The 20,825-nt window shown below is 38.5% G+C and overlaps 1 protein-coding gene across 8 annotated transcripts in view; it reads right to left on the bottom strand.

The window, feature by feature from the left end:
* The window catches only part of Fbw5 (F-box and WD repeat domain containing 5), a 72,047-nt gene that overhangs the window by 10,530 nt on the left and 40,692 nt on the right, over nucleotides 1-20,825 (bottom strand). For all 8 annotated transcript variants that reach the window (XM_071682625.1, XM_071682623.1, XM_071682621.1 and 5 more), the window contains 6 exons: nucleotides 19,774-19,942; nucleotides 15,065-15,194; nucleotides 12,799-12,897; nucleotides 8,687-8,807; nucleotides 4,671-4,762; nucleotides 2,684-2,834 (listed from right to left, as the gene is read on the bottom strand). In XM_071682625.1, the coding sequence (XP_071538726.1) occupies nucleotides 2,684-2,834; nucleotides 4,671-4,762; nucleotides 8,687-8,807; nucleotides 12,799-12,897; nucleotides 15,065-15,194; nucleotides 19,774-19,942 (762 nt within the window). The remainder of the gene's footprint in view (nucleotides 1-2,683; nucleotides 2,835-4,670; nucleotides 4,763-8,686; nucleotides 8,808-12,798; nucleotides 12,898-15,064; nucleotides 15,195-19,773; nucleotides 19,943-20,825) is intronic.

The raw sequence follows: 20,825 nt of genomic DNA, 5'->3' as shown, positions 1-20,825 counted from the left end.
TATCAGTTCATCATCCTGAGTTCACTAGTTATGGAGATTCTATGGCCTGTGGCCACCCCTTGAGAGAGTTCCTTCTGAAAAGGAACACGATGTCAGAGATATAGAGAGATAGATGGAAGGATCAGCTTGAGCTCTGTTCTCACGTACATGATGTAAAGTAAAAACTGCCTATCAACTCACTAAATGTATCTGTATGTTCAGTGTGCTAATGCAAACAGTATTTTCTACACTAGTCTTTCCATTATTCCCTTTACATACTATTCTGATCCATCGAGACCAACTTCTCCATCCACACTTCAACCTTCGCACATTCTTTAGTAACAGACTTGTAGTTGGATTGAACAATCTAATCAAAGACACTGTAGCTTTTTTTTTCACTGAGGACTATACAAGAGTAAAAAAATGTGGGATTTTTAAGTTAAAAAACTTTTCCCTTCATAGCAGTGTCCTAAGAGCATGACAGGTTCTCTAGGATATTCTCTTAAGAAAAACAGGATTAGAACTTTCCAACCCTCAGTAGTTTGGTGAGGAAGCACAAGCTTTTCCTACATTTTGCTGTCTCCCTAACCATGGGAGTGTCTCCTGCCAATCACAGACTACCACAGAGTTAATGTCATTGACCTAATCACTCCTGGCTGTCTGATGACTAAAAATTTATAGATTGCAGGCAAAAACCAAGTAGTGAAAGTGCAGAGAAACATTTTTCAAAGCAGGGGGAAAGGCAATGCTATGTAAAAAGATCAGGGAAAAATGCTCATAGGACAGTGGCTTTTTAATTTCAATACTCTACACTGCTCACCTCTGCAGTCTTTCCCACAAGCATTAGAATATACCCACATGGAGGAAGAAGGTTTAGCATAAAACTGGCAAACTAGAAGATTAAACCTGTGAGTGAAAATGCATATTTTCAATGGTAGCTTAGAGGCACACTGGAATCCGTCTCTCTTGAAGGTGGAATCCCCACAGCTACACAGGATAGATCCACAATGTCTAAACTTAGGTAACATCTGATGAAGGAGTTCAATGATTACCAAAGACCCCTTTCCTTGATTTCCTCCAGTGAAAAGTTTCTAAGGAAGGCTAAGATTGAGGCTACCTTCCTCTCATCATGTGCTCTAGCATAAAGCCTAGAGTAAGCCAATGAGCTCCTTAGTTCATATGAAGACATTCCTTGCCAAAAGGAGTTTCAAAGTTCGAGGATGCACAAATAATCTGGTGAAGTCCTAAAGATCCTTAAGAGTTACCTGGGCATGAAGCATGATGCTCTCTCAATGAAAAAAGGGCTATTTTAAGATTCAACAGTATCATTCTTATCCAGATACCAACAATCTGAGTTAAACTTAACCCATAAGAGATTATCATCAATAAGAAAAAAATTCTTGTGTCAGGATATGCTATATCATTAACTAATTGTGTTTCCAGAACTTAAGGGAGTAAGCTTTTAGATGCTTTGTGGATAAACTGCCAAAAGAACTAGAGATGGTATATAAAGTCTTGGAATTTTAGAAGATCTTTTAAAATCTCCCACCTGGACACTGGTGAAGCAACTGATATCAGAAAGAAAGAAAAACCACAGACATTTACCCCAGAGGAAGCCTGTAGAAAAGAAAAAAACTAATCCATAAGACAGAAAAAGCCGGGCTGGTAGCAAATTGTAGGCGTGTTGACAGCACAGGATCCAACTGAATCATGTGTTGATTGCAGATGGGACCAAGTAAGTCCATGATGTCATAATACCCAAATGGGCAAGATGCTTCTGCAATGGCTGAGTTATTAGCAAAGGGTGAGGGTCGCTAGTATTTCCACATCAAAAGTACTGAAGGTTGGGAGCTCCTTACACCGATTATTTTCAAGACACCCAATAGAATGTCTCATGCACCCTGACTTACCCAGAAAAAAGAAAAATAAATGAGAATTTCAAAGATTGATGAATCTCTTGTTTGTGAAGAAAGCTGGGTTTAGCAAGAAGAAGCATGTGTAGATTGGATTTCTACATTTACACAAGTATTTGAGAGTGTTTGAGAAAAAGCTGAGTGTACCATTTGTAGATTCAGAAAAGGCATATAACAAAGTGTAAGGAAGGCTGTATATGGTGTCCATGGAAGCTTCTGAATGCTGTTTCCTTTTATAATGGAAGTAGTGCATGTGTAAAAGTATGAGGGGGTATGAGTGAATGGCCCAAATGAAATGTGAGAGTGAATCAAGGTTATGTGATTCCACTATGGTTATATAATGTTTCTATGGATGAGGCATTGCATGTGATGAGAACAGGGTGGAGTGATTCTTAACTTGGAGAAATACAACAAAAGTTGCCATAACTGATGTATGCAGATAATGCTGTGTCAACCAAATCAAAGAAAGAGTTGGATGACCAAACCATCCTATGCATTAATACCAACATTTTTTCTAGTAACTTACATGGCATGGACAAAACAAGCTTTTCGGGTGTCTGGAGACCTGACTCTTAAGGGCAGAAAGGGTTCAAAAGGAAGAGAAAAAAGTGGAAGGAAAAAAAATGCATGTGGGTGAGACTGGTGTTACCATGGATTAGCACGTACAGCTGCCCAAGAACAAGGATGTAAGAAGGCAATTCTGTGGCAAAGATAGCTGAGTAAACACAAATGTGATGACAAAATATTACGGAATTAACAATAAAACAATAAAAATTACCTAGTTCTCTTACCTTTATCTTGTGGTCATCACTGACAGTGACAAGCATTTCTGGGTCTCTAGGATTGAAGGCAACAGCATTAACAACATCTTTATGTGGCAGGCGACACAGACAGACACCATAATGACGTTCCCATATATATCCATGTTTATCCTCTGCACCACTGTAAGAAGCAAAAGGTATGAAGATTCTGAAACATGAAAAGCCATTTCTCCAACATGGTCAGAGCTGTGTAAAAATGTGGTTAAAAAGCTGATTTACATGAAAACTGAGGTTTACCCATGAGGATTCAAGTTCTTCAACAATTATAAAGTGAGACAAAACAGCACACAGAAGACAATGAGAGTAAGGAAGTGTCTAGTCATTCTATCAAACCTTTCACTGCACCAAATGACATCTGTGACTGGCCTTGATATGTTGTCCCAAGCCATGTTTGTGGCCAGACATAGTACAGAACATTGAAATACATCTTATGGCTTTAAATCTCTTTGCTTTCATTTGAATACCCAGCTGATGTAAGCTTCCACATCATATCCTCAGATATCACTAGAAACCTAAAACCACATCTGGAAATAATGTAACACATCACAGTAACCCATGAATCGATAAAGTGTAACTACGTAATCATGATGGAAAGTCAGAATTTCACAAGGACTTTTGCAGTTAATTTTACAATGAAAAGTACAGTATCTTTAATATTGTTAAAGTTTGTGATGAAAGTACGGTAATTATTTTTCATTCATTCATGCAAATAATGTTCTGTCTGTGAAAATGAAATGTAAACATACTTTTATTTATTTATTATACTTAATTGCTGTTTCCTGCGTCAGCAAGGTAGCACCAGGAAACAGATGAAGAATAGCTCATCTGCTCATATACACATATATATATATATGCATACATAAATGCCCATACATGCAAATATACATATACACATATACATACATACACATGTACATATTCATACTTGCTTCCCTTCATCCATTCCTAGTACTACCCAGCCTCACAGGAAATAGCATCGCTACCCCCTGCTTCAGCGAGGTAGCACCAGGAAAACAGACAAAAAAGGCCACATTCTTTCGCAATTATTTCAAAAATATGTAATATGGGAAATTACATCTGGTAAAAAAACAGTAAAGTTGGTTACCTATTTAGGTGTATGTAGACCAAAATTACATGTACAAATATGCATCATCATCGTCATATTCTTACACATAAGGAGGATCCCTGCCACCAGCTAGCAAATGCACTGTTCACTTGCACTCTCAAACCAAACCAATATAGATAGAAGCATACTACTCTTTTGGGTATTTTCCCTAACAATAAAAGATATATGAGATATTCTGTAATGAATACAGATTTTTGGAGGTATTTTTTGTGCACTGGGGGAGCATCATTTCAGAATGAATTTGCATGGAAAGAGCATCATTTTAGAATAAATGTGCAACGAAAAGATCACAGAAAGTTTCTTCACCTCTCCAGTTGTACTCAAGAGCTTTCCGGTCTTTAATGGTATTAATGCCAAATAAAGGAGAGAAGTTCTACCAGTTACTAATGAGACCCAGGAGAATATATCAAAATTCTTCCTTCTTCATTTTGGAATGTAAAGCACATTTGTAATGACATGTTTCTTGACTGTTCATGGGCTTATTAAAAAAAAAAAAAAAAAAATCAAAGCATATATTAGGTCCAAAGTAGAGTATGAAGCACCACTTAGGTCTATCCACTTGGGAGCACACAATGACCAGCTGGAGAAGGTTTAAATGTGCTTGTATGATACAAATGAAAATTTACATGAAATCCTATGAATGTAAAGATTCTCTATATAATGCACAAACAGGTAATCCAATTAATTCGTACACTGGAAATTGATGAGTAAAAACAGTACACTTAAGCCTTCAGCTCTGGTAAGATAAAAATTTAGCATACCAAAATTACATTAGAATTTAGAATGAACAAACTCTCATGGCAACTACTGATTACTGTACTGTCCACTCACCTGGCAACATACTGGTGAGAAACATCTAAAAAGATAAAGAAGCATTCATCATTGGGGGTGTATCCTTTATGGGACCGCAACATTGTCCCTACCTAGAATAAATAGAAATGACAGTCATATTTAACTGATTAATATATTCCAGTGTCTCATAGCACTTGGAATTAGAAATAACAGTAACAAGTAAGTATGGAAATAAAGGCACAGAAGCACTAAGATGCTAGGCCTGTAAATCTCCAGTAACAGTAAATTGTGGATAAAAGTGGTGGGTAATTCTCAATTATAACTAAAACAGTCTGGCATAGGTAAAATGGATCTCTCCCTCAAAAACAAAACACAGTTGACTCCCAACTCCCTCTCACACACAGATGCCTGCAGTTTTGTTTCCTGTTAAATGATAATCACATGATAATTTGAGGCCTTTTTGCACTGTGACCCATCATTACATTATGTATACTCACATTGAACTTCGTAAACCATTCATCAAACCAACTATGGGCGTTATAAAAGTCCCCTTTTCAGTTGATGCAATCCTCCATGTTTTTCAGTTCCCTTATGACCTTTACATAATTTGTAAACATAATCACGTAGGAGTCATGCATTCTGGCAAGTTATTCATATAGATCAATAAGAGTAAATTTCTGAATGCTGCTTACATTAACCATGTCTTTATTCATTCAATTCCATTCAACCATTACTCTCACAATAAAAGTACTTCACATCTTTTTTCACTTTTTTTTCTGCTTAATTCATGTAAATTTCTCTGGTTGTTCTATCCTTACATCTCTTGAAGACCTGTTCACTATCCATGGCATCAATCTGTTTTAAAAACTGACAGGTTGTTATCAAGTTATCCCCTTACTTTTCCCTTCTCCAAGGTGGGCAAATTAAAGGCCTCTAGCTTTGTGTGTATAATTACCTATTTGTAATGTAAATCTTACAATCTTTCAAACTTTTATATGCTGTCCACATTCACCAAATCCTCTTTCAGCCTATTTCGTTCATCAACACTCTTAAGCTACAGAAGAACTCATTCATATCTTTTCTAACAAGTTTCTTGATTGATTTTATTTTATGTCCACATTTTTCAAAGAACTGTTCACTGTCAACATCAACTGCCTGGTTAAAAATCTGAAGTGCTGTGATCAGATCAATCCTCACTCTTTTATCTTCCATGTTGCACAAATTCAAGGCTTTTAGCCTTTCCTTGTAACTCATTTCTCTTAATTCTGGTACTATCTTTGTTTCCCTCCACTGGACCTTCTCTGTTAGCACTTTGTACTCCTGTAGGTGCAGTGACCAAATCTGAGAACTATATTCTAGTTTTGGCCTTATGTAGGATACAAACAGCTTGCTTAATATTTCCTTACCTACCTATCTATCTATATCTCTGATGCCAATTACATCCACAAACTCCCATTAAGGGGTGGCCATGGTAAAACTGTCTCCACTTATCCCTGTCTTACATGCCTCCCTCGCATATACCATTCCACACATTTTCCTCTGTCTCTCTTCATCCAGTATTCCTCCACCCTATTTGCTCATGTCACATATGGTCTGCCACTCACACAACCCCTTTAACTGTACTATAACACACTTTCCTTATCAACTCCCAGTCTTACATTCTTTCCACATGCCCAAACCAACTCAAAGTATTATGTTTCACCAATTCTACCACTCCACAATTCAATCCCTTTGCATTCCTTGCCATACCTCATTCCTCATCTCTCATACACCCTTTCATTTCTTCTTTCATTCCATCTAGTCACACCCCAAGCTCTTCTCAAATAGTTCATTTCCACAGCCTGGATTCTTGACCTCTGTGCCTCATTTCATGTCCATGTTTGGCTGCATATGTCAGGGTTAAGGGGACTATGCTGTCCCTTAATCCTCTCTTCACTTCCAAACTTACACCTCTACCCTTCATTATCTAATAAGGGGCCCCATGATTCTTCTACCCTGTACTTAATTCCATCACTTCCAGTCTTCCCCCCCCCCCATTTCCACAGCACAATTTAGTACACTTTCTTCTTTCACTCTATATGGTTTCACCCTCGCTTTCAGGTCTAGCTCACCCTCTTCCCTCCGTTTCCTTTCAAACACCATTACCTTACTTTTACTTGCATTTGCCTTCAATCTCCTATGCTTCCCCACATAAAAAACCACTTACAACCTTTTGCTATTCCTCTTCACTCTCTGCAAGCAACACAGTATCATCCACAAACAGGCTTGCCACTAGCCACCACATCTCACCGCCACACTCCATCTCTGTACTCCTTTCCCCTAGTTTTGCTTTCATCTCTTAACACTCCATCCATATTTATCTTAAAGAGCCACAGACATCACACAGTCCTGCCCCACATCCCAAAACTTTTGCTCAGCTCTCCATCCATTCTTACACACACATTTGCTCCTCTATAGAAGGCTTTTACACCACCTAACAGTTGTCCCCCTTTACTACATATCCTTAACAAATCGCACAAGCATTCCACTGACCTCTCTCATATGCTTTCTCCAGATCCATAAAAGCTGCATACAACTTCTTACCTTTTGCTAAATACTTTTCTAAAACCCTCTTGCTTTTCACTTATTCTGCATTCAGTCACTTCCATCACTCTGTCAATTAATATCTTGCATACAATTTTCTGGTATACTTAACAGACTTATTTTCCTATAACTGCGAAATACATCCTTTGCATCTTTTCCTTTGAATAAAGAAACAATAATAACTTTCACCTAATCCTCAGGCACAACCTTCTCTTTCCATATCTATATACATCAAAGCTATTCTAACATTTGCCAAGAGGGAGTTTGTCTCGTTTACTGTTCTCCTAATGTGGGACTCTGGTAACAGATTAAGGATGACATCAACTTCCAAGTCCTCATATGCAAAAAAATGATGCTTTGTGGCATCCCAGACATGAAGGGTCATGAGATATGTACTGATATTTGTAATGATGCTGTGATGGGTGGTGTCTAGAGTGCTGGTGAGAAAGTGTGACGTATGGTTTTAGATAGGAGTATATCTGGTGGAGCATGTGCACCTGAGCTGAGAGATGGTTGTTTAATGCTTGTTGGATTATTTGGGAGTACATAAACATGTGTTGTCAAAATTGTGTTGGTGGGAGCAGTGGTGGTGGTGGTGGTGGTGTTGGCGATGGGGGGTTGCCAGGACAGAACTGAATTAAGAAGTATGGGGTAAGTTTTATATTTCTGTTTGGGGGTTAGCGGTTAGTTATGAGGTGGTTTAAATATATACTTCATTCATACAGGAGTTACAGTGAGGATGTTTGATGGCAAGATGTGGTAAAAAAATTTTTGGTGTGTGTGACTGAATGAGACTTCATGATTGAGGATGAAGGCAGGTGGAGTTGTTTCTGCATTATTTATCCTCTCATCTCTATTCATGCATTATTTCTAAAAAAAAAATTCTGGATAATATAACTGAACAGCTATGTTTTCTTCAAACTATACAGAAATCATTTTTTTTTACTTAAGCACAGCAAGAATATTTATACAAATTATAAGTAAACTTCAGGATCACTTTTGGTAAAAATATGGTATTTCAATCTCAGTCAGAACATATTTCATGGAAAAAGATAGAAACATGCTTGGCTACTGTTAAATATGACATGACCTTCTGATCCTGACTGGATATGAAAGTCAACCACCCTAATACATGAGACTTATATTCTATCATGGTAGGTCAGTTATAAACACTTTATTATGGTGTTGTTTTGTGAGTCTTAAGGAAACATTATCTTTTGACAAAGCACAGCTGTAAGATAACTATACCAACTCTAAATTACTTAAGGATCCTTTAGGGCACTTTCCAATGTTTTCAAAGTACCTGGATTACTCATTTCTAATCTTAAATGATACACATATCCATAAACACACATTACTTTATATGAAAACAATGTCAATGACCTTAACTTACAAGAATGAAAAATGAAAGATTTGGATGGCTTTACATTAGACAAACAGCTTCTGCTTCAGAATGTATTCACTAAATTTACCTCTGTCAAGTTAGTCAGATCAATAACATGGAGATCTATTCCTTCAGCAATTCGTGGTGGGCTTAGTGGACTATCAATGACACAATTAGCTTGCCAGGGTCTACTGTTGACGTACAGGTACCTGGTGATAAAAGATAAGTTTATATTTCAAAAAAGTACTAACCACAGTATCGACTTTTTACAGACTCTGGGAAATCATTACCATTTGATATTACCATTACGTAAAGCCAGAACCCTTTCATGGGGCTTCTGTAGCTTCAAAGCTGCACCCTATGCAGGAGCAGGATGATGGATTCCTTTGGAGTGAGAAAGTCCTCACTGTAACTGTATTCCTTAACATATGATACTTCACTGGAGACAGTAATTACGACAGATTATGTTAAAAAAATATTTTCTGTTCTGAATATTTTCCTGTCTCCATACACCTGTATTTTGAAAGATTATCTTAAAACCAACAGCTTTAATGTAAAAGTGATAAATGCATTTTTTTTCATTTGTGATCACCATTTCCCATGTTGGCAAGGTAGCTCCAAGAACAGGCAAAGAAAAGCCATGAGGCAGGTTGTCACCATGAATGGATGAAATGAGCAAATATGAATGTGTACATGTATTGATGTATAAGTATATAAGTTTGGTAAAGTGTGTGAAAGAAGAAAGTTAACTGAGGAAGTAAAGTGTTTTAGATATCTGGGAGTGAATCTGGCAGCAGATGGAACCATGGAAGTGGAAGTGAATCATAGGGTGGGGGAGGGGGCGAAAATCCTGGGAGCCTTGAAGAATGTGTGGAAGTTGAGAACATTATCTCAGAAAGCTAAAATGGGTATGTTTGAAGGAATAGTGGTTCCAACAATGTTGTATGGTTGCGAAGCATGGGCTATGGATAGAGTTGTGCGCAGGAGGGTGGATGTGCCGGAAATGAGATGTTTGAGGACAATGAGTGGTGTGAGGTGGTTTGATCGAGTAAGTAATGTAAGGGTAAGAGAGATGTGTGGAAATAAAAAGAGCGTGGTTGAGAGAGCAGAAGAGGGTGTTTTGAAATGGTTTGGGCACATGGAGAGAATGAGTGAGGAAAGATTGACCAAGAGGATATATGTGTCGGAGGTGGAGGGAACGAGGAGAAGTGGGAGACCAAATTGGAGGTGGAAAGATGGAGTGAAAAAGATTTTGTGTGATCGGGGCCTGAACATGCAGGAGGGTGAAAGGAGGGCAAGGAATAGAGTGAATTGGATCGATGTGGTATACCGGGGTTGACGTGCTGTCAGTGGATATATATATATATATTTTTTTTTTTTTGCTTTGCCGCTGTCTCCCGCGTTTGCGAGATATATATATATATATATATATATATATATATATATATATATATATATATATATATATATATATATTTTTTTTTTTCACACTATTCACCATTTCCCGCATTAGCGAGGTAGCGTTGAGAACAGAGGACTGGGCCTTTGAGGGAATATCCTCACCTGGCCCCCTTCTCTGTTCCCTCTTTTGGAAAATAAAAAAAAAGCGAGAGGGGAGGATTTCCAGCCCCCCGCTCCCTCCCCTTTTAGTCGCCTTCTACGACACACAGGGAATACGTGGGAGGTATTCTTTCTCCCCTATCCCCAGAGGGGGCCAGGTGAGGATATTCCAAAAAAGGGCCCAGTCCTCTGTTCCTAATGCTACCTCGCTGATGCGGGAAATGGCGAATAGTTTAAAAGAAAGAAAGAAAAATATATATATATTCTTTCTTTCTTTCTTTTAAACTATTTGCCATTTCCCGCATTAGCGAGGTAGCGTTAGGAACAGAGGACTGGGCCTTTTTTTGGAATATCCTCACCTGGCCCCCTCTGTTCCTTCTTTTGGAAAATTAAAAAAAAAAAAAAAACAAGAGGGGAGGATTTCCAGCCCCCCGCTCCCTCCCCTTTTAGTCGCCTTCTACGACACGCAGGGAATACGTGGGAAGTATTCTTAACCCCTATCCCCAGGGATAATATATATATATATATATATATATATATATATATATATATATATATATATATATATATATATATATATATATATATCCCTGGGGATAGGGGTGAAAGAATACTTCCCACGTATTCCTCGCGTGTCGTAGAAAGCGACTAGGGGGACGGGAGCGGGGGGCCAGAAATCCTCCCCTCCTTGTATTAACTTTCTAAAATGGGAATTTTTTTTTTTTTTTTCCCGCTACCTCGCAAACACGGGAGACAGCGACAAAGTATAAAAAAAAAAAAAAATATATGTATATGTACACGTATGTGAATATATGTATATATACATGTGTATATGAGTAGATAAGTCTTTGTCTGTCTCCTGGCGCTACCTTGCTAATGCAGGAAATGGCAATCAGGTATAATGATAATAATAATAATATAGAAATGGTGGCAGAAACCTGTGAGAAACTGAAAAAGTTGGTGATTGAATATGAAAGTGTGTAAAAGGAGAAAGTTGAGAATAAATGTGAATAAAACCAAGGATATTAAGTTTAGCAGAATTGAGGGATAGGTTTGATAGGGTGTGAGAAAAATTGGAGGGAGTGAAGTCTTTTACATGCCTTGGAGTGGGTATGACAGTGATTGGAACCATGAAAGCGGAAGTGAATCATAGGGTGGGGAGTGTTCTGGGAGTGTGGAAGAATGCATGGAAAGAGGGAACATTATTGGGGGGGGATGTCTGAAGGAATAGAAGTCCCAACAATATCATATGGATGTGAGGCATGGGCTATAGGTAAGGCTGTGAGGAGGAGAGTGGATGTGTTGGAAACAAAATGTATGAGGACAATACATGGTTTGAGGTGGTTTGATTGAATAAGTAATAAAAAGGTAAACGAGATGTGTGGTAATAGTGTGGCTGAGAGAGCTGAAAAGTGTGTGCTGAAATGGTTTTGACATAAGGAGAGAAAGAGTGAGGAAAGCTTGACAGAGAGGATGTATATGTTAGAAGTGGAGGTAATAAGGAGAATGATGAGACCAAATTTGAGATGGAAAGATGGAGTGAAAAAGATCTTGAGCAATTGGGGCTCAGTGCTATATCAGCAAATGTTCCCTATCCCTGGGGATAGGGTAGAAAGAATACTTCCCACATATTCCCTGCATGTCGTAGAAGGCGACTAAAAGGGAAGGGAGCGGGGGGCTGGAAATCCTTCCCTCTCGTTCTTTTTTTAATTTTCCAAAAGAAGGAACAGAGAAGGGGGCCAGGTGAGGATATTCCCTCTAAGGCCCAGTTCTTAACGTTACCTCACTAGCGCGGGAAATGGTGAATAGTATGAGAGAAAGAAAAATGTTCCCACAAAATTTTTTTATTTCTCCCTAAGTTGAAGTTTATATCACTTGTTTCTTGCCTATCATATTTTTCTTAAATGATTTTCTCATTCCACAAGAAAGAATATTTCCCCTTTATGTGAAAACACCCTTTTTCTAGAAGGCTTGGGAAATTCAAATGCCTGCTTGAGAGGCTAACCCTTTCACTGTGGTATTCCTTATATCCATTGTGTGGATATACATTTCAAAATATCACCATAAGTTTGCTATTCAAATTAACTAGAACATAATTTTCTTGATAAAATGATACACAATTCAACCAAGTAAATTATTGCTTTCACTTGCTACAGGACCTTAAAGTTATGCTGTTCCAATAGCAGATGTATGAAGTGCACCATGAGTTCTGTTAGGAATACATAATGAAATATGTCATAATTTTGGCAGTGTTTTTACTGCAAACAAATATGATTACTTAGGGTTTTCATCACTGTTTGTATGCTTCCCAAGTTATTACATAATAAAAGACAACAGATCTCTTACATGTCCTTGAAATTTTTGCAAAGACTGACTAGTGTACAAAAAAAAATCAAGGCAGCAGCATATGGAAACAGCATGAGATGCCACTACAAGAAATAATGGCAAAATATTTAACCTTGAGGCAGAGGCAGGTGATTTCAGAATTTCGTTCCAATGAGCACCAGCCACAGGTAATGGGTTAATCAAGAGTTATTAATTTAGCTCATAAAGGCTGAACTTTTCCTGAATATATGGTAAAAGAAGGTACACAAAAACTAAATAAACTTATGTCAAGCAAAAACAAACAGATTTCATTACCTGTGGTCAGGAGAAAGTCCCATGCCAATGATATGTCCACTCAAATCAATCAGGTGGTCAATATGGTCAAATCTTTCTGCAACCGATTCATAATCAAGCCTGAAATAATGGAAAAGTGTTTACATACCCCCATCAAATGCAATTATAATTTTTTTACACATAAAAGTAAAGTGGTAGGAAGACTACTATGTAGGAAGACCAGTAAGGTAACTGATAACTTGATAGGGGTGGGTTTTTCAACATCTTATGCATCATCAGGTTATGTCATCTTGCTGGTGCCCTTTTTTTTTTTTACAGACTATATGTGTCTCCTTTCTTTGGCTCATTTACCATTTACCTAATAGGCTACTTGTTAGGGACAATGTTACTACCCATGTCCCTCACAGACACAGAGTCCTTAAGTTCACTTCTTGCAAGATAATAATCATACAGAGGACTTCTTTCACTTTGTCATATCCTTACATTTTCCTGGGTTGAATTTCACTGATCATGTCTCAGACCAATTTTGGAAGGTGTTTAGGTCCCCAAGTACTTTGATGCAATGCTCATTTTTTGCATTATCTGCAAATTTATTTGGGAACAAGTCCAAAACTTCTGGCAAGTCATTCCTATATATCAAAAAAGAGCATCAGTATCAGAACGGAACACTGTGGCACACCACTGGTGCCCACTACACATTTGGAGAGGGCTACTGATTCCTGCTTAACACAAACACACTCTGCTCACTCATGGCAAAAGGTGCTTACAAATCACAATGACATAAGTGGTGGGTGAGTGGCAGGACCATGATGGGTGTTGATTAACCACTTATGGAGGGCTTAAACAGTATGAGAGTTTGGTGTAGCAGTATATTTATAAAAGTTTCTTGACTAAATCATGGAGCATGAAGTAACTGATCAGTCACAGAATCTTCTATCCTTAGTGAGAGAGCACTCGACAAACAAAAATTAGCCCAACCTACTCTAAGCTAAATGTCATGTATGAAACTGAAGAAAGTCTTCATATATGATAAGAACTGTACTTTTGCAGCTTTCTTCTTTAGTGATAAAATATAATTTCACTCTGAAAGTTGAGGAAATTATCCTGGCTGCTTATGCTGTCATACAACATGAATGATTACTGATGGCTGTCATGTATAGCTATGATTAACAAGAGACTATGGTTGCTGGATATAAAGAGGAGGCTTAAAATCATCATCATTCAACACTAGAGTGATTGATCATAATGTCTTTTGATGGCCCTTTTTGAAAATTCCCTAATAAGCTCATAAAATGGGTATGTTTTATGGAGGTGTCATCAATTAGAAGCTACTGTTTAAGAAGCATACACTTGCTTTCACAATGTCAACAACCTAAAGGCTGTCCAGTAAACCTTAAATAAAAATATGTCTACATGTAAACTTAGGGAGCCTTCCAATGAGTCCACATACGAGTAACATAGTACTGCCATATCAGAGGAGGCATCATCTGTGCAGCTGATTATTCTTGACTGCATTTGAGATTTTGTTATCAGTTACTTTTCATTTTTTAAGGGCCCTTTCTGTGTATGTACTAATTTCAGCATGTGATGTTTGAGTATGCAAGGGTTTCTTGTATACCCCAAGGTGACTCATACAGAAACTGCTCTAAACATTCTAGTATCTGCATGTGTGTACAAATTTCTTTCTTTTAGCAACCCTCTTACATATACAAAACAATAATCAATTGCATTCTTTAAGCTTTACCCCTCAGTTTTCCTTGAGATCATTCCTTCACATTTCACTCAAATAGCCTAATGTCATTCACGAATTTCCATTCTCTTTGAGCTCACAACTTCTTAATATACTGTTTATTTTCCATTCTGTTCATGACACCAAGTCCTTCCCACTTAAATCTGCTAATTTCTCACACCATTCACTTTCCCAACTCTGTATCAGTATAAATAGAAAACCACATGTATCAAAAGGAATCATGGATGGCCCATCTAAATACATGAATCCTAGCTAAGGATGGTCTAATAAATCTTTTTTAGTCTGCTAGGTTACGGTCTAACGAATCTTTTATAGTACTGACATTTAACATGTCTGTTATCAAAGTCATTCCTTATACTTCTGCACAGCATTTCATGTACAGTGCTAGATTATGGTCTCATGAATCTTTCACAGTACTAACATTTCACATGTCTTTGTTATTAAAGTAATTCCTTATAATGCTGCACAGCACTTCACATACAGTACTCTCTGTCTGAACTATTACTTTACACAATTATTGTAGTAAATTCCACCTACCAATTTGGTTCTTGAAATAAACCGAGACTCCGTAACTCTCTCTGCTGTTCCCTTTGCTGAATTCTCTCTCGTAGACATGGTCCAACCTCCAATACAGTAGGAATTGAAAACTTCTTTATTCTCTTAAAACCTAGAGAAATTAAATACTGGCTTAGTAACTGTATGGAAATTTAATCAAAATCTAGTAACATGCACACTAAGAAAATATTAACCAGTCAATTAGGAAGTAAGTTTGAATGGAGAAAAACTGGAGGAAATGAAGTGTTTTAGATTTCTGGGAGTGGATTTGGCAGCGGATGGAACCATGGAAGCGGAAGTGAGTCACAGGGGGAGGGGGTGAAGGTTCTGGAAGCATTGAAAAATGTGTGGAAGGTGAGGTCATTATCTCGGAGAGCAAAAATGGGTATGTTTGAAGGAATAGTGGTTTCAACAATGTTATATGGTTGCAAGGCATGGGCTAGAGATAGGAGGAGGGTGGATGTGTTGGAAATGAGATGTTTGAGGGCAATATGTGGTGTGAGGTGGTTTGATCGAGTAAGTAATGAAAGGGTAAGAGAGATGTGTGGTAATAAATAGAGTGTGGTTGAGAGAGCAGAAGAGGATGTATTGAAAGGGTTTGGTCACATGGAGAGAATGAGTAAGGAAAGATTGACAAAGAGGATATATGTGTCAGAGGTGGAGGGAACGAGGAGAAGGATGGAGTGAAAAAGATTTTGAGCGATTGAGGCCTGAGCATACAAGAGGGTGAAAGGCATGCAAGAAATAGAGTGAATTGGAACAACGTGGTATACTGGGGTCAATTTGTTGCCAATGGATTAAACCAGGGCATGTGAAGCATCAGGGGTAAACCATGGAAAGTTTTGTGGGGCCTGGATGTGGAAAGGGAGCTGCGATTTCGGTGCATTACACATGACAGCTAGAAACTGAGTGTGAACTAATGTGGACTTTGTTGACTTTTTCTAGCGCTACCTCGTGCGCATGTGAGGGGAGGGGGTGCCTTTTCATGTGTGACAGGTGGCGGCGGGAATGGATGAAGGCAGCAAGTATGAATGTGTACATGTGTATATATGTATATGTCTGTGTATGTATATGTATGTATACATTGAAATGTATAAGTATGTATATGTGCGTATGTGGGCATGTATGTATATACATGTGTATGTGGGTGGGTTGGGCCATTCTTTCATCTGTTTCCTTGTGCTACCTCGCTAACATAGGAGACAGCGACAAAGTATAATAAATATAATAAAATATACCACGTTCATCAATGTGCACATCTACAGCAGGGTAACGAAATTTCCACAAGATTAGTAGCCACTGGGAATCTTTGGATTGAAAGAGATGAAAATCCAATGACTGCACAAAAAATCTGCTAAAGACTTTGCTCAATGGAATGGCCATTACATCAACATCCTCCTGTATGATAACACAAATGAATGAGAGCTACCCTAGCAAGAATACACAAAGGTGAAAGCATCAGCTGAAAATGCAAGAAAGACAACGATATGAGACACAGCAATCTTTGATAGTTACTATCAAGTGAAAATGCAGTGTGAAAATACTTATAATTATATTTTTCTTGGCTCTAAAGATTTTGCCATCCATAAAATATGCCATATATTATCTTGAGACAGCTGGCAACATTAATTAATCATACATTTACAATCATTAACTATATTCATACAATAAATCCTTTTAAAGAATTCAAAAAAACCTTGGTCATCACACATCACACATTTATATGCTGAAGACCCATTAGCAATGCCTAAAACACATTCTGTAGAATTATGATTGCCTGCATTTCTACTTCATACTGATGCAATACGCAAGAGTGAAAATGTCGGTTTGCGGCAGGGGTGCGTGATGTCTCCGTGGTTGTTTAATTTGTTTGTGGATGGGGTTGTTAGGGAGGTGAATGCAGGAGTTTTGGAGAGAGAGGCAAGTATGCAGTCTGTTGTGGATGGGAGAGCTTGGGAAGTGAGTCAGTTGTTGTTCGCTGATGATACAGTGCAGGTGGCTGATTCGAGTGACAAATTGCAGAAGTTGGTGACTGAGTTTTGTAAAGTGCATGAAAGAAGAAAGCTGAGAGTAAATGTGAATAAGAGCAAGGTTATCAAGTTCAGTAGGGTTGAGGTACAAGTAAATTGGGAGATGAGTCTGAATGGAGAAAAACTGGAGGAAGTGAAGTGTTTTGGATATCTGGGAGTGGATTTAGCAACAGATGGAATCATGGAAGCAGAAGTGAGTCACAGGGTGGGGAAGGGGGTGCAGGTTCTGGGAGTGTTAAGATTGTGTGGAAGGGGAGAATGTTATCTCGGAGAGCAAAAATGGGCATATTTGAAGGGATAGTGCTTCCAACAATGTTATATAGTTGTGAGACATGGGCTTTAAACCGGGTTGTGCAGAGGAGGGTGGATGTGTTGGAAATGACATGTTTGAGGACAATATGTGGTGTGAGGTGGTTTGATCGAGTAAGTAATGAAAGGGTAAGAGAGATGAGTGGTAATAAAAAGTGTGGTTGAGAGAGCAGAGAAGGGTGTATTGAAATGGTTTGGTCACATGGAGAGAATGAGTGGGGAAAGATTGACAAAGAGGATATGTGTGTCAGAGATGGAGGGGACGAGAAGTGAGAGACCAAATTGGAGGAGGAAGGATGGTGTGAAAAAGTTTTTAAGCGCCTTTGGCCTGAACATAAAGGAGGGTGAAAGGTGTGCAAGGAATAGAGTGAATTGGAACGATGTGGTACGCTGGGGTCGAGGTGCTGTCAATGGATTGAACCAGGGCATGTGAAGCGTCTGGGGTAAACCATGGAAAATTTTGTGGGGCAAGGATGTGGAAAGGGAGCTGTGGTTTCAAAGCATTACACATGACAGCTAGAGACTGAGTGTGAAGGAATGTGGCCTTTGTTGTCTTTTCCTAGTGCTACCTTGCACGTGCGCAGGGGGAGGGGGGTGCCATTTCATATGTGTGGCAGGGTGGTGATGGGAACGGATGAAAGCAGCAAGTATGGATATGTACATGTGTATATATGTATATGTCTATGTATGCATATGTATGTATATGTTGAAATATATAGGTATGTATATGAGCATGTGTGGGTGTTTATACATGTGTATGTGGGTGGGTTGGGCCATTCTTTCGTCTTTTTCCTTGCGCTACCTCGCTAAGGGGGAGATAGCGACATAGTATAATACATAAATAAATATATATATTATCCCTGATGTATACGTTGAAATGTATAGGTATGTATATGAGTATGTGTGGGTGTTTATACATGTGTATGTGGGTGGGTTGGGCCATTCTTCTGTCTGTTTCCTTGCACTACCTCGCTAACGTGGGAGACAGCGACAGAGTATACTACATAAATAAATATATATATTATCCCTGGGGATAGGGGAGAAAGAATACTTCCCACGTATTCTATTCCCTGCGTGTCATAGAAGGTGACTAAAAGGGGAGGGAGCGGAGGGCTGGAAATCCTCCCCTCTTGTTTTTTTTTAATTTTCAAAAAGAAGGAACAGAGAAGGGGGCCAGGTGAGGATTTCCCCTCAGAGGCCCAGTTCTCTGTTCTTAACACTACCTCACTAATGCGGGAAATGGCGAATAGTTTGAAAGAAAGAATATATTTTTTTTTATTCTATTTTTTTTCATTTTACTTTTTTTTTTTGCTTAGCTGCTGTCTCCCGCGTTAGCAAGGTAGCGCAAGGAAACAGACAAAAGAATGGCCCAACCCACCCACATACACATGTGTATACATACACGTCCACACACGCAAATATACATACCTATATATCTCAATGTGAAGTGTTTTAGATATCTGGGAGTGGATCTGGCAGCGGATGGAAACATGGAAGCGGAAGTGGATCATAGGGTGGGGGAGGGGGCGAAAATTCTGGGAGCCTTGAAGAATGTGTGGAAGTCGAGAACATTATCTCGGAAAGCAAAAATGGGTATGTTTGAAGGAATAGTGGTTCCAACAATGTTGTATGGTTGCGAGGCGTGGACTATGGATAGAGTTGTGCGCAGGAGGATGGATGTGCTAGAAATGAGATGTTTGAGGACAATGTGTGGTGTGAGGTGGTTTGATCGAGTAAGTAACGTAAGGGTAAGAAAGATGTGTGGAAATAAAAAGAGCGTGGTTGAGAGAGCAGAAGAGGGTGTTTTGAAATGGTTTGGTCACATGGAGAGAATGAGTGAGGAAAGATTGACCAAGAGGATATATGTGTCGGAGGTGGAGGGAACGAGGAGAAGAGGGAGACCAAATTGGAGGTGGAAAGATGGAGTGAAAAAGATTTTGTGTGATCGGGGCCTGAACATGCAGGAGGGTGAAAAGAGGGCAAGGAATAGAGTGAATTGGAGTCGATGTGGTATACGGGGTTGACGTGCTGTCAGTGGATTGAAGCAAGGCATGTGAAGCGTCTGGGGTAAACCATGGAAAGCTGTGTAGGTATGTATATTTGCGTGTGTGGACGTATGTATATACATGTGTATGGGGGGTGGGGTTGGGCCATTTCTTTCGTCTGTTTCCTTGCGCTACCTCGCAAACGCGGGAGACAGCGGCAAAGTAAAAAAAAAAAAAAAAAAAAATATATATATATATATATACATACATCATAAATGAAAATTATATATCTATCACAACAATGTATACATAAGGAAAGTCCTAACAATGATAAAACTGCTGAAACTTTTTGAAAAACTATAATTACCAATCTGATGAGGGGAGTATGTTTTGGATCCTGTTGTGAAAATCAGGTACTTATCACGATCTTCAGCCAAAGACATTGGAGGTACAGGTTCAATGTCTTCCTCCCAATCAAGATTTTCCTCTTCTTCTTCACAAGTCTTGTCCTGGATTCCATCTTGCTCCATATCCTCCTGAAACATTGTAGAATATTAATTATCACATATCAAGATAGGCTACAATGTAGTGTTATGCTAAAAATGCTTTACACATTAATAGTACATATATATAATTCTTTGAACTTGATCACCGTTTCCTGCACTAGTAAGGTAGCATCAAGAAACAGATGAAGAGAGACACATACACTAACATACACATATAGATACATATATGCACATACATGTACATATACACATACATGTACATATACATATATATACATACATATAAATACATGTATGTACATTTACACACATGTACATATTCATAATTGCATGCCTTCATCCATTTTCAATACCACCCCACCCCACAGGAGACAGCATAAATGCATGAAGGAAAAAAAAAAATGTACATTTTTCACCCCCAAACTGATAAGTTTACGAACTGTTTCTCCCACCTGAGAGAGGGAGCATCTGGAACACATGAACAGCAGTGCCATTTGCACACATCCCCTCTCTAGATGTTTAGTTGTCATGGATTATGCACTGAGACCATGACCTGATTTCCACAGCCAAGCCCTATAAACTATTCTATGATTCACCCTAATTAATTGATATAAAATAGTTTAACCCACTGACAGCAAGTCCTCCATATAGCAAATTGATCCAAGATGATTCATTCTATGCATGCCTCTTACACTTCTGAATGTCAGGCCCTAATACCCCAGAGCCTCCTCCTCTCCATCCTTTAATCTCTATAGGATGACAAGAAACAAACAGAAATCGAAGAAAATGAAGAGAACAAATTAGGCAAAAAGGATCACATGAAAAACTAAAAAACATTTAAGAGGTAAGTGCAATACTAATTACTCCAAATGTGTATAAATACACCCTTTTGGAACACTATGTACTAGAGTAC

Source organism: Panulirus ornatus, chromosome 34 (genome assembly GCF_036320965.1).
Source record: "Panulirus ornatus isolate Po-2019 chromosome 34, ASM3632096v1, whole genome shotgun sequence".
In the NCBI taxonomy this organism is placed as follows: domain Eukaryota; kingdom Metazoa; phylum Arthropoda; class Malacostraca; order Decapoda; family Palinuridae; genus Panulirus; species Panulirus ornatus.
The sequence above is the reverse complement of the archived record's forward strand: the minus strand, read 5'-3'. Positions and strand labels throughout refer to the sequence as shown.